The sequence below is a fragment of the Nyctibius grandis genome, chromosome 6 (genome assembly GCF_013368605.1).
Source record: "Nyctibius grandis isolate bNycGra1 chromosome 6, bNycGra1.pri, whole genome shotgun sequence".
In the NCBI taxonomy this organism is placed as follows: domain Eukaryota; kingdom Metazoa; phylum Chordata; class Aves; order Nyctibiiformes; family Nyctibiidae; genus Nyctibius; species Nyctibius grandis.
This window is the reverse complement of record NC_090663.1, coordinates 15342604-15357055: the sequence shown is the minus strand read 5'-3', so window position 1 is coordinate 15357055 and position 14452 is coordinate 15342604. Positions and strand designations below refer to the sequence as shown.

Below are 14452 nucleotides of genomic sequence, written 5' to 3'. Positions count from 1 at the left end.
AAAATATCCACCCTCAGCCTAGTTGACAGTAGTCTGCTACTGAAATGGTAAAAGTTACGCAGCAGAAGAGCCTGCAAACCCCGGTATCCTGCAGGGGTCTGTCTCGGGTGTGGCAGTATTTCTTTCTGTACTGTTATAAAAAAACAAACCTCACCCTGAACTGTACTGTCAAGAACACTTCTTGGAGGTCTGCTTGATGTTGTAATAAAGATGTGTACAACCTGTAGAGAGTTCACAGGAAAGTAACACTGGGGATACAAGGTTCAAAATCTTTTCAGTTGGTGGACAACTCGGGAAAGCTTTCGAGAATTGTACTTGCTTAGAGAGAAGACTAAAAGGAAATATAATTATAGGCATTAAGCATAATAAAAGTTGAAATAAAGTGGAGAGTAATCAATTTTTTTAGTGTCCTTGGAGGGTAAAACAAATTGGTTTAATTTGTAGCACTCGAGAAAAAGCATGAACTGAAAAATCAGTTCACTAGTGGAAGAAGACACCTCAGGAAGGTATTGATTCCCCATTGCTAGTGATATTAAAACAAACATCAGGGAAGAGCCAAGTGTGTGGATGCACCTATACTGTCTCTGGTAGCAAAATATGACTTACAAAGGCACTGGCTGCCCTCAGTTGAGTTCACTCAGCAGTAATCTCAGCTCTGCGCTGTTTGTACGTCTCCTCCTGAAAGAAGCCAGCTGTTTTGTTCCAGCATGTAAACAGCGAGTATGAAGGGTGGAGCAGGACTCCAGAAAATAATCTTGAACAAACCTAGTTCAAGTGTATAGACACATCCAGAGATCCTGAGTCCCTCTCAGCACCACATTTCTGTGGACTCCACTGTTCCATACATACTTGCTTTCGCGTTCACTTGGACTGCACATTTGCTAGCACAAATTCTCAAAAACAGTGCATGTTTTTATTTTAAAGAGTGACATTTGTGATGAGCTAGTTAATATGTTCTTGGAAGTAACATATGTAAACAGTCAATACAATACAAATACCACATGGATAATATTATAATGAAAGGTACAGTTTCAAATGTCTGCAATGATGATAAAATCAAACAAACACCCTCATTGAATTTGGCCTGTCACCACTCTTGAGAATATAGAGAGAGACCTAAACTGTCTCCCAAACGGCTATTTTATGTATCTAAATAAAAAATTTAGATCCTCAAGACCCTTGCTCAACTACTTTCCAACCCTTCAATTTCCATCAGAAAATTTCCTGTGTACCAGAATGTCTGGTTCTGGTAATCAAATATGTCCCAATCTGAAATTAATCTCGAAATTAAATTTATTTGTGTTATCTGTGTGTCCCTTCTTCTTTCCAGAACAAAGATTTGACAATGAAGGGCAAGAGTGACTTACAATCTTCCTCCAACATATCTGAGGAGGAAGAAGGTGATTATGAGATTGTAAATTCTTCCACTCTGGAGGCCATCAATGCTTTGAGAATACTTCCTGCCAAACCTCTACAAGAATCTGAATATGCAGGTAACTTTTGCTGTCTGCGGAAAGTGAGCCCAACCTAGAGGTAAATAAGAACAGTACAGACTTGGGGTTTTCAGTCCAGATATTTTTTTAAATGAAGTGGTTCAACTGAAAAATAAAACAATGGTGGGCAGGAACAAGAGCTGAGCTTCGTCTCCGTCTACATATTCAACAGTTACCCTTATTTCCATTAGATTATGTTAATTAATAATTACATGCTGCTTTTGTAATTTTAATATTAACTTCATGAGAGAAATTCTATGATCCCATTTCACCCGGAATGTGCAAAAAGCTGACTAGTCAAACCCACAACCGTTTCAGAAAAGCCCACTGCTATTTAAGCCTAGAAACCTTTAAGATGGAAAACATATTACAGAATACATGAAACTTTCCTCCAGATGATAATTTGCAGACGAAGAAATGTAGTATTCTTTTTAAAGGCATTCTCTGCTGCTTTCAATAGCAGTAATAAGCAATTACTTTGAGTGTATTTCTCAAGCATTCTTAACCTTGCAAGATAGATGCATTAATCAAGTTTTGGTTTACTAAAGCCATTCTAAGGCACATTTAATACCCAAACATACATAGCCAATTAATATCCCGTTTATGGAAGTGAAATATCATCCTAGCTATCCATTGCTCGAAGCCATTATAAACATACTGTGGAGGTTTTAAATCATTGAAAAAATGGGGGAAATCCTAGACGAGGAAGAATGGAAATCAGAAACCAAAAATATCTGAAAATACAGGATCAATATGTGTATGAAAGCTTGCTCCAGTTCACAGCAAAGTCAGCAAAGATTTTTCTGCTGATTTTTGTGGAAGTTAGTTTGATGTCTAAACAAATAGATGGCTTTTAATGTGAATAAATTTATCAGTGTGTGAGCAGATCACACTCAGTCTGAACATCCGGATATTCTACATTATGTTCCAAAGACTCATTTGTGCATTTTATTTGGAAATCTGAAGTAAATTCCAAATACCGTTTTTATCTTGGTTAGTAGTAAAGACTTGCAGTCAGCAGTCAGCATCTTTTGTTGTTTATGTAAGACTGTCCTGAAATACCAAAAAGACACCATTTTTGTTTTGTGATTTCAGAGAAAACACATTAAACAAAAAGCTGCTTTTTGCCTGTGTGTTACGCCCAGTAACTATGATGTGGCAGGATACAACAGTGATGAAAAGTCTGAAAATGTATTTCAGAAAGGCAAAAATCAATGCTAACATCCCATTTTGCCATCTTTCCTAGACAAATAACAATGCCCTTGAGATATAAAATTAATGACTCGAAAACACATGCTAGTGTACAACCTGTGCACTTCTTTTCGATGGCCATAGGAGCAATATTTATTAAAAGCTAAAGTAAAAATTAAAAAGCTCTCTAGAGAGTAAACCCCCCACCACACCCCTCACAAAGCCAGAACAACACAACAGCGTTGCCAAGAACTGAGGTTCAAATGAAAAACAAATTCACTAATCTAGTCACAGTTTGGGTGTCACGGTTTAAAGCTGGGCCAGCTATTAACCAGGTGGCAGATGCTCTCTGTTAACCCTCTCCCCCCGCAAGGGAAAGGGAAAGGGAAAAGGGAGAGAGACTTATGGGTTGGAAAGTTAAAACAGTTTTAATAAACTATAATAATGAAAAAGAATATAATAACAATAATAATAGAAATAACCAAATATATACAAATATGTACAAAACCAAGATCAAGAGCTTGGAAATCCTCCTCAGGCAGAGTTGCTCCCCCCAGTACAGGCAGAGGGGAAAAGGCAGTACCTCCCCCCAGCACAGACAGAGGGCAAAATGCAATAGCTCCCCCTGCCATCACACCTGCAGGCTTTTAACTGGAAAATTGGCAAAGCTGGTACCAATCAGTGAGAGACAGGAGGACCCCTCCCTCCTGGGCCCCACCTCCAGGAGGCAGTGGGTTAGTGATAAATAGGAAAGTGAGAATGACGTGTGTGGGATGGAATACCTCGTTGGTCAATCTTGGGTCACCTGCCCTGTCTGCTCCCCCCTGCAGCTGCGACCCCCATTTGGCTCTTCACTCGCAAGCACTGAGGAATTTAGCAGTGACCTTGGTTTCTCTAAGACTAATTGGCCTGGTTTGGGCCAAACCAGAACATTGGGTCAAATATCTGCCTTAACTGTGTACCAGCTTATGAATGCTTTTTTTTTAACCACAGTGGAGGAGGTTAACCATAAAGCTATTATCAGTGTCATGCTTATGTCCTCAATACAGCTATGTTAAGTATTACAGTTAAGTTCTGAGAAGGAAAAAATTAAGATGCTATAAAAATGGCAAGATCTGACCATATCTTCAAAAAATATCTTCAACATTAAAACCTCTTCATCTTAAAACATAATATTACTGAATTACTCAGGCTTGCTTTTTCTTCCTCCTTTACAGATAAACGTTGTTTAAGGCCTTCAGGTTCCACTTCCCCAACGAACAGCCAGCACATACCTCAGCCCCCTCAACACTCAGCTGTAAGTAAAGATCTTAAACCCTATTCACAAACAGATTTCCCCTTTTCTGTAATATCATTTAAAGTTAAGTGCAGGCTATTTAAAGTCTTAGCCATGTAACATTCAATTGTACAAGGTCGTACAAGTTCCTGTGGGCCGTTCCTCTTTCACTTTGCTCCGACGTCCTTGCCACTTGCTTTCACTTGTTGGCTGCCGGGGATCTACCCAGCACTAGAGGCATCCCCATCAGGAGCAGCGCCATTTCTGTCAGCCGTAGTTTCAAGGATGATGACTAACATCACATCTTTATTTTGTTTTATTAACAGAAATACACGTCTACTCTGGAGGGGAGGAGTGTGCCAAGTGTTAGAGGTATAATAAAAAAATCTACCCATTTCTGCAATCAGAAACAGGAATTGTTGCTTCCATATTTAGCTTTTGTACATAAGCAGAGATTGCAGATGATAGAATAGACATGGTGTTCAGAACAGCTGCTTTCCAAAAGAATCATGCTGCAAATTCTGCAATACTGTTTCAACTATCTAACATCAAAGTAATTATTTACAAAAGGAGACATATTTATCTCATGAGCTCCCTGTTCCTCAAGGGGGAGAAAAAAAAGCCACTCAATTTAAAAATCAGGTTTTCCTTTTTCCTACAATTACAAGGGCACAAGAGAGTGTGGGAGGAAGCCCGTGTCTCCTGAACTGTTCCACCAAAAGGCTGCAAGATCCCTGCTATGCTTTACTTCTCCTTCTCACGCTCATGCTTTTTGGCTACCTATCCTTCTCAGGCATTTTGCACGAATATAGTGTAAAGCATAATCTAATAATTATTTTTAAATAGTAATATCAACTTTAGCAATTCCTATTAAGGATTTACATCCTAGGGTAACTATTTACAAAAGCTACTTGACTGTTCTCCTACTAAGAATATGCTAATTATGTGGTATATCACCTAGCATATATTTTTTCTGCTTTACATTTAACTGTAAATTTGCTTCAAAATCCCGTAATTTTGAGTCACAAATGTCCCTTTAATTTTTGTTTGTTCTGTTTTGTTTCTTGTGGTGAAATCGGAGACAGACTGCTATCTTACTAACGAGGTGTCCAACTATTAAACCTTTTAATTGATGGTTTTACTCAATCATAAGATAATTTTAAAGTAGGTCTCTATATACTATGTACTATTTTTATTTTATGTACTTTAAATGTAGCAATATCTCATGAAGTCAACTACTGAAGGATTAAATATCTGATTAACCTTGAAAGGGAATGATATTTTTTCTCTTATCATTTTCAAATCTTTGAACCATATGCTAAATGTGGTCAAAAAGAATGCAATTGCCAAGCCAGGAAAATATGATCTTTTCTATGTTTGCTGTATCGGCTGATTTTCAGAGTAAGTATATATTTGATCAGCCAGAAAAATAACGCAAAGAATTCCATGAAAAACAGAATTTGTTTATTTTTTCCCTTTAGTTCATACTATCATAAAAAACATAGAGCCAAATAATTTCTACAGATTATGAGAAAGTAAGTACTATAAAGTTTGCAAAATGAAAGGTTAGATTGACTCATGTGAGCAAATCCTGATGTAACTTGCAAAAAAGCTGAACTGAGAGAAACTCGAATAAGCGAGCTTCAAAACCTGCAGAAATCGGTAGGCAAGGTCCCACTGACAGTTTGCCAGTCTAGGCAAAGCTTCACATTCCACCAGGATTTAGTAGGTTGGATTTACATGTTTGTCTGCCTCCCTGAGATGTGTGTTGACATTAAGATGAACCAAAGACAGTGCATGCAGGTAAATTACACTCTGCAGCTTGAGAATGCAACTTATACATATTTTTAGTACATTGTGAGCTAATAGTGCTTATAGAGGACTCATTATTTTCAGATAAAAACTACGCTGTTACTAAATGTATCTTAACATTTATTCTCAGGCCCAGTGCTATTAAGTGGCTCTGCCAGAAGATGGCATGAACTGCACAGAGAAATTTTTGTCAACATTTATTTTCTATAACTGTTAAACATTTAAGGTACCTTTGGTTTATTTAGAGCAATTTGTTATCGTTTACTTGAAGGAGAACTTAAGGTATATTGTGTTTCTTTTTGCATTAGTTAGGATTTCAGTATGTAGAACTTATGAAAATATTTTCAAAATCAAAATCTAATGCAAATAGAGTGAGATAAGTTTTTATTAGTAAGATGCCCTATGTTCATTTAAATAATCAGTCATATTTTGGTAAATTTGAAAACAAAAAATAGATTTACTTTCATTGCTTTTCAAGATTTGTATAAATTTCTATACAAAAATCAAAATAGACAAAAATTGCAACCCAAACAACTTGATAAGCATATATATAAAGTCTCTGAACAATATTTAAATTTACAATACCTGAATAAATATCACGCTCAAATGTTTCATTCTGAAAGCCAGAGGTAAAACCAAAGTTCACTCTGTTTTATCAAGTATCATGACGGTTTTTTTATTTCCTTTATTTTATAATTTAAGCTGGAAAAAAACAAAAATACTTGTCCTGCTTAGCTGTTTCTTAGTTATGTCTCTTATGAAATGAGTGTTTGTGAGTGACATTAAAAAGATTTATTGGCTAGAGCACAGGAGATTCTCGACACTTCTATGATCACCATAGATAATCCTATGATCACTTAGATAATTAAATAAGTACACTTAGTCTTGTGTTTTACATGGAGAGAAGCACAAATGGTTGAGAACAAGTTGCACCTGAATCCATCTGTGAACCCATCCTTAAGAAAGGCTAAATAAAGTACAGATCAAACAAAATCCACTCCACTTCCAAGAAGCCTCATTCAGAGCCCATTGGCCTCATGTGCAGAACAGCTAACAGAGAAAATATGCACTTCACTGACCTCTGTCTCAGGTCCAGGCTGTGACTTGCTTCCATTCCCACACATAACAACCTCCCACTGAACTTCCGAAGCTTCCAGCTTCTTCTAGGTTGACAGAAATTAATGTTCCCCATTCAGAAGCAGGAAAAGTTATAGAGATACAGATGTGATGGGTAGGATGAATGCTTGGAGACAGCAACATGATCTTGGAGCAAAGAGTTCTGGAGGTAGAGATGGGAGGCGGGACAGGGATGGGGCTGGACGGCCAATAATAACAACAATACCAGAATAAAGCTACACCTTTATTTGTGAATTATATGGGTAGCACTCTATTAATGATTGTTAATAATTATTTTTAGGAGAAAGAATGAAAATACACAGATCCCAGGTAAGCAGAATCTCTCATCAATTAAAATTTTTACAGGTAATTGTGCCATTTCATACAGTTTTGAAAGCAGGCTGCGATTTTGCTAGCACGAACTAAAGGATAAGAGAACTCGTATCTGCAGGCCTACGTTATCTCACTTACTTGCACTCATGGCTTATGTAGATGTCTTTTACCCCTCAGTGATTTTAAAACGGCATATTAAAGTATGATGTTATGTGCTGTAGAGTACATAAACCCTTTGACTGTTGACACAGGCATGTCTGCTTAATCTAAAGTCTTTACATTTCTCTTATGAAAACAAGGAAAAACAAGGAAAAAAGCTTACACAGATTTTTGTTTCCTCCCTTTTCCAGGACCCTGTGCCTCCCCCAAGGTAAGATCACTTAAGAGATTGCGTACCTGTGGTCCTTGGGGAACTCAATGCTAATGAATGTTCACATCCATCTGTACCACTCATGCTAATGAGAGGACTGGAAGTGAGCCTTTTACTAACTGGCTCTGTTTGGACTTTTTTAGGTTCTGCAATGAAATTAGGGAGAACAAAAAATGAGCCTTAAGCGTTCATAGCAGGAGCTCAGGCCTGCATCTTCAAAATCAACTTGGCTGAGTCTACGACCAAGTCAAAAGCCTAGAAATCTTGAATTTGGTTCAATACAGATATAAATTGTTGGGAAAAAAATCTTCCATCGATTTGTATTGGTGCCTTAGGCTCTGTTCACCATGATAATATTGACTTCATTGACTCTTAAATCTTTCTGCCGATTTTTTTTGCTACAAATCTAAATCATGTCCGTAGAAATCAACTGGAATATTGCCACTTACTCACACAGAAGATGGACCAAGCTCTATTCTGCAAAAAATTTTTCTATGATATGCCCACAAACAAAAAATTAATCGCTTCTTGATCTTTTCAACCCCAAACAATAACTGCTACAATTAAGACATCCTTCCAAAAGGTCACCAAGGAGTGACAAGCTTATTCCTCCGTGCCTACACTGACTGCCGTGAAAGTTTAAAATATGATTAGCATTACAGACATATTCAGATTATTCCTTAAGTTAAGATATGAAATAAGAGCATAAAAGGACAGTGTAGCTTCACAAATTCAAAACTGTAAAAGCACAGAAATAAGAACATTCTCATTCTGTTATTCTACAAAATTTCACTATTTGTTCCTGTTTATATTATGGTGGCCAGAACGGTTCTTAATTCTCTCACCTGACTTAATTTTGGTCTGTATCATGCAAACGCACAAGGCTCCATTCCCAGGAGCTCACAGCTGAAGGACAGGTCTGCAGTGCGGCACAGATGCACCTCCAGTTATACTCACCTGAGCTCTCCATGCTACGGCTTCCAGCTGGAGCTGGGCTGTGACTGGCTGGTCTCCAAGCATGAGCAGAGCGTGTCCACATCTGCCAGAAAAAACTGGGCACGTGTTAGCTGTGAGTTTTTCTGGGATGAAGAGCATTTCTTCCTCTGTATCTGAACTGCAGTGTGTTCCCTGGCTGGGCCTTATACGCAGCCATATCCACCCACAAACACCAACACTGGAGAGCTGTTCTTGGCACGTGCTGGTGAAGCACAGGGAAGCGGTGTTAAGTGGCCCGTAACACAGTACACCAATGTCTTGCAAACGCAGAATATTATCCAAAATTACTATTGCTGTTGAAGGGCCCCAAGAAGCTCCTGGACCTGAGCTAAGCTCAGCACAAAGACATTGAAATACTCTTGGAAGATTCCAGTGTTTTACTTCTTGAGCTTGCACTTACAACACAGTCCCTTCGCCTCCTTTGTTCCCTAATAGTTCTTCAAATTCTCCTTTGACTTCTCTAGGCCTCTGCAGACACTGCCAAAGCAGTATCAGCCACTTCCTCCAGAGCCAAAGATAAGCAGCCAGTTCTTTCACACGAGGAAAACGCTCAGCCAAGCTCATACATTTCCAGTATCAACAAAAGTCACAAGGTACGGGTGCATTCCTCATCCTCATTCCCTGAGAATCAAAACACTCTCCCCAGTCAAACCATGAAACTTTACCTCCATCGCACCTCTGCTTTTACTTAAGAAAAAAAAGTTATTCTTCAAACTGCTGAGAATAAATGAAAGAAGTATTTAACGCAATGCGACATTAGCATTTTTTAAAGAAAAAACTGCCAAAATAATGGTAAAGGAGTGGAAAAGTAGGTGGGACTCTCATGAACACTTTGTTTAAAGTTTGTCCTACTTTTTCTTACTAACATTTAGAGGTTTTGCAACCACGTCTAAGTAGAAACAATTACACTTGCTTAGCACAGTTGGTGAACCAAGTGATGGGGAAATACACTGACGACACCAGAGTTACAGAAATACACTCCACATCCCAAGGACGTTACATTCAGCAAAAAAAAAGTCTAATCTGTGGCCAGAAGTCTTGCTCCAGCCCATGAGACCAATGAATCCAGACTATGAGTTGCTTTTTGCCCTTTCCGTCTTGCCCTCCTCCACCATACAACACCCATGTTCATTCAGCATCCTGACATGGCATGGCAGTGTGGATGAGCACTGAGTCCTGAAGCACAAACCGCTTGTGTCCAGCTGTATGACCAAGCATATGCATAGGCAGGTTATGAGACTAGTTGCTTTTTTCATATAACACACATATCTAATTAGATGAGCATGTACGTATGCTGCTCACTGCCAGGTAACCAACATACATGCTCTTGCTGTGTGACCAAAATGAGCATTCGTAAATGGGGATGGTGGTGGACACGTGCTGGGAACAGGAATGACACACATCCAGGGGCCACAGGGTATAACGCTCCAACGCCTCTTGACGAAAACCTATTGCAGCCAGAAGTTTGGGCACAACTGAGCTGTGTCAATCCTGTCCGTCCTTCCATAAATAGTTTCAATCTCACTTCATCAGGATGGAATTTTTCTTCATTTTACAAAGGTCACTACAAATCCCATGGGGAAAGGAAAAAAGCTAACAAATCAGTGAAGTAATCTTCTGCTTAAAGTTAAGTATATACTTAAGGAGCGAGCTCTAAGTATGTTTTTTTTTTTCTTGAATGGTGATTAAATTCTTTCATGGATTAGGTTCCAAAAGCTGTTGGTTGTTAAGACATTTTATTACTATAAAGTAGCTTCATATTCAGATGCATGACCTGACCTACTGCTGCAAAGTTCCAAATCCCATGGCTGATCCCCTCCCTCGGTAGGGCAGCGCATACATTGAAAGCTCTGTGAGAACTGCTATAAGCCATGTTTGCCAGCAGACATCAGCATGCAAAGCACTTGGATTTGAAAGGTCCTATTATAAAGCCAAAATCTGTAATATAAATACATGTCATTTCTTATGCTAGAAGTAAAAGGCAGCAGCAAAAATCATAACCACCAAACTCCACATGGAGTTATTGATACCAAAATACTTCTAATAGGTTTGGGTGTTTTTAATTGTACTGGGCTTTTTTAATTGCATGAGTAAGAGACAAAGACCACACATGATCTGGGGAAGACACTTCACTGATTTCCCACACAAACACTTCACTCAAAATATTTCTTCATAGAATCACAGAATCACAGAATTGCAGAATGGTTTGGGTTGGAAGGGACCTTAAAGATCACCTAGTTCCAACCCCCTTGCCACAGGCAGGGACACCTTTCCACTAGATCAGGTTGCTCAAAGCCTCATCCAACCTGGCCTTGAACACTGCCAGGGAGGGGGCAGCCACAGCTTCTCTGGGCAACCTGTTCCAGTGTCTCACTACCCTCACAGTAAAGAATTTCTTGCACATCTTCAGTCCAGTCACAGCTTTATAAGGAGAAAACATATGTGTGAGCTGCAGCGTGGAGGAGTACGGCACTACGGCCATTATCTGCTAGACTGTAAGCAAAGCTGTCAAACCGCAGATGTGATTTAGCAGGGCAAGTCCTGGTTTCCAACAAGATTTGGAAGACTTATAAAATCAAACACATCATTATCTTGGCCAGGTGGCCAAGAAGGCCAATGGCATCCTGGCCTCTATTAGGAATAGTGTAGCCAGCCGGTCTAGGGAACTGATCGTCCCTCTGTACTCGGCACTGGTGAGGCCGCACCTTGAGTACTGTGTCCAGTTCTGGGCCCCACACTTCAAGAAAGATGTTGAGGTGTTGGAGCGAGTCCAGAGGAGGGCGACCAAGCTGCTGAAGGGTCTGGAGGGTCTGACCTACGAGGAATGGCTGAGGGAGCTGGGGTTGTTTAGCCTGGAGAAGAGGAGGCTCAGAGGTGACCTTATTGCAGTCTACAACTACCTGAAGGGAGGTTGTAGTGAAATGGGAGTTGGCCTCTTCTCCCGGGCAACTAGCGATAGGACAAGAGGACACAGCCTCAAGCTTCGCCAGGGGAGGTTCAGGTTGGACATCAGGAAGAATTTCTTTTCAGAAAGGGTTATTAGACATTGGAATGGGCTGCCCAGGGAGGTGGTGGAGTCACCATCTCTGGATGTGTTTAAGAAAAGACTGGACATGGCACTTAGTGCCATGGTCTAGTCGACAGGGTGGTGTCAGGGCAACGGTTGGACTCGATGATCTCTGAGGTCTGTTCCAACCTGGTTGATTCTGTGATTCTGTGATTCTGTGATTATGTATACACTCTATAAATAGCCTCATAGAAAATATAGGCATGTGCAGGATCCTGGAATGTATCTTAGAAGCTTTGGTGAGATTTAAACTTCTACATGCCTGCAGTAAGCAGACCATACGAGTGGCATGTCCCCTCGTGGTGGAGGCCAGCCCTGCAAGCACACCTTTATTATCAATTAACTTTACCATGCAATGTCTTGAATATAAGCTTTCACACGTTAAATAATGATGTTGAAGACCAAGCTCACAAATTGCAGAAGCTAGCACAAAAGCAACTATCCAAACCCAAAACAGTTCCTCTCCTTTCTCTTAGCCTTCCTGAAACTTTCCCCTAACAGATCGTTCCCAAATTTCTTGCCTCTTTAACTCTCCATGTTGATGTCTTCAGCACAGGCACAAAGAAGAGACCGCTTCTCGCTGAACACGAGCTGAAAAGTAGCTCCCAGGGTTTTCTAGACTATGTTTTCCTTTTGCATTTTCTCTGACTGATTTAGCAAAATAACTCAGTCGTACTTTCTCAGTCCAGGAGGTAAGGTAAGCTAAGCAGGGACTAAACCCTGGAGCCTTCAAAAAACTATTAGATGCCTCTCCACACCTTATCTTGCTGAATAACTTCTAAAATCGGGTCCTCCAAGTGTTTTATTATGAGATACAAGCTGCAAAAAAGCATGAGTGTTCATCAAACACAGGACATCTAACAAAAGATGTCAGACTCGATACATTGTCCCTTTTGAGGGAGAATATTTCCTGATGATCCTTTTCAGGAAAGGAAGATACTCCTTTTGATCAGGTATACGAGGAGAAGGCAGAAAAATACCTAAACACCTGCTTGAATCAGGACCACGAGGAGCATTCTCCATTCCTCTTTTCCTGGTTTGCATCTCCTTTCCTCCACACTTTCCATCCTGCCTCTGTGAATGTTTCATTTTCAAAACTCTTGAAGGAATTTACCTCCATTTATAGCTGACTTTAAAGTTCGTAATAAGACATTTTGGCATGAGATGAAAAGTAGTGAAGAAAGCTGATAATCATTCATATCTTTTCTCCCCTCCTCCCAGAATAAATCCTTAACAAAAAACTTTTCTCATTTACCATAATGAATTCAGTGGATGCTATTCTTTTTTATGGAAGTCCATAACCTTTTCCTGCAAATAATTTATGTAAAAAAATAACCAGCCTCTGAGTTTCTACAGCAGTAATAAAATCCTTCCCTTGCCAAGGGCTGTTAATTTTCAGTGATGATGTAATCAAAGTATTTAAATACTTAAAGTGATTTTTATTTTATGATAATGAAGTGTTTTGCATATAATTCTTTCTTTTCCAGACATCTATCTGTTAAGGAACTAAACGAAGTAAGTAATCATCGTTGTATATATTATGACCATAAAAAGCATACACATTCCATGGCTGCACAGCCTCTCTTGTAATGGTGTTTTAGTGTATTAGGTAAAAATACTATAAGAATCATGTTAGCTTTGGGCCATAAATGTATCTATCTTTGATGTGTGTAGCATTTTCAATACTGCTACTCTGTGAATGGTAAGGTAAGTAGTCCCTGAAGTTGCTTGCAGAAATAAAAACATACATACAGTGTAAATCACCCTTCCCAAGTATCCACATAAAAGCGTATCTCGTAACTGACAGATGCTGCGGGTGCCTATGGACAGTCAGCAGCAGGAGAGACACTCTCAGAGAAATAGAGAGTCCACATAAATTTTTAAAAGCAGAAAACCAAGATAATAAGGTTAATAGAGCAGTGTAATAGTATTACTCTGATGTAAATATGAGGGTACCTCAAAAACAACATGAACCTTTTCAAGAAGAGAAATAAAAAATGACAAATTTTCTATGCAGAATGAACCTCGCCTATTACCCCCAGCTTCCTTCCCCCTCTCCTCCCCCTCTCTTCCCTAGGGCTTCTCACAAGCCCTGCAAAATCCGTCACCTCAGACAAATGGCAGCTTTGCCTGCAAAATATCTCCGTCAGCAACCGAGGGGGCCACCCCACTGCTGCTTGGGTGCCTGAGTGGTCCCATGGCTTCCCCCAGCCAAACCCCTCACCACCCTCCCCAGCGAGGTGGGGACCACAGCCACAGCGATGCATGGTCCTGCTACCCTCTGAGCCCACCACAGCCCACCTGCCCTCCTGCCACAGCTCACACTCCGCTAGGTCCTCAAACCTCCTGAGCCACGGGCAGCCCAGTAAGCCCCAGTACATCCCCCAGTTCATCTCCCACTGGTCCCATCCTCCAGCTCACAACCCACCTTCCTCACAGCTGGTCTGCAAAGCTCTGCCAAGGGCAGCTCGAGGCTCCGGGCACCGCTGAGACGTGTGTGCTCTCAATGCCAGCGATGCTGAAGCAGCAGCTCCCAGTTCCCCTGGGCCACAGAGGCTAAAAGGGCTCTTCCCTCCCTCCCTGCACCTCCAAGGTGACCAATTCTCCTCCCAGCACAGCCACCGGCTACCGGTCCCCTGCACCAGCTGGCTGTGGCCAGAGGACAGAAGCTGAGAGGCAATGCTGTGAATTCACCTATAGGCATAGAAGCAGTAACTTTTACATAGAGACTGGTAAAGGAAAGGGGTTGGGTTTTTTTTTCCAGATCCCAGTTTCTGTAAAGAGTTTTTAACAAGTTC

The 14452-nt window shown here is 40.3% G+C and overlaps 1 protein-coding gene across 1 annotated transcript in view; it reads left to right on the top strand.

The window, feature by feature from the left end:
• The window catches only part of CLNK (cytokine dependent hematopoietic cell linker), a 41608-nt gene that overhangs the window by 12022 nt on the left and 15134 nt on the right, over positions 1-14452 (top strand). The window contains exons 6-12 of the mRNA XM_068403125.1: positions 1331-1493; positions 3902-3981; positions 4287-4332; positions 7190-7218; positions 7572-7591; positions 9052-9180; positions 13142-13169. Of these exons, the coding sequence (XP_068259226.1) occupies positions 1331-1493; positions 3902-3981; positions 4287-4332; positions 7190-7218; positions 7572-7591; positions 9052-9180; positions 13142-13169 (495 nt within the window). The remainder of the gene's footprint in view (positions 1-1330; positions 1494-3901; positions 3982-4286; positions 4333-7189; positions 7219-7571; positions 7592-9051; positions 9181-13141; positions 13170-14452) is intronic.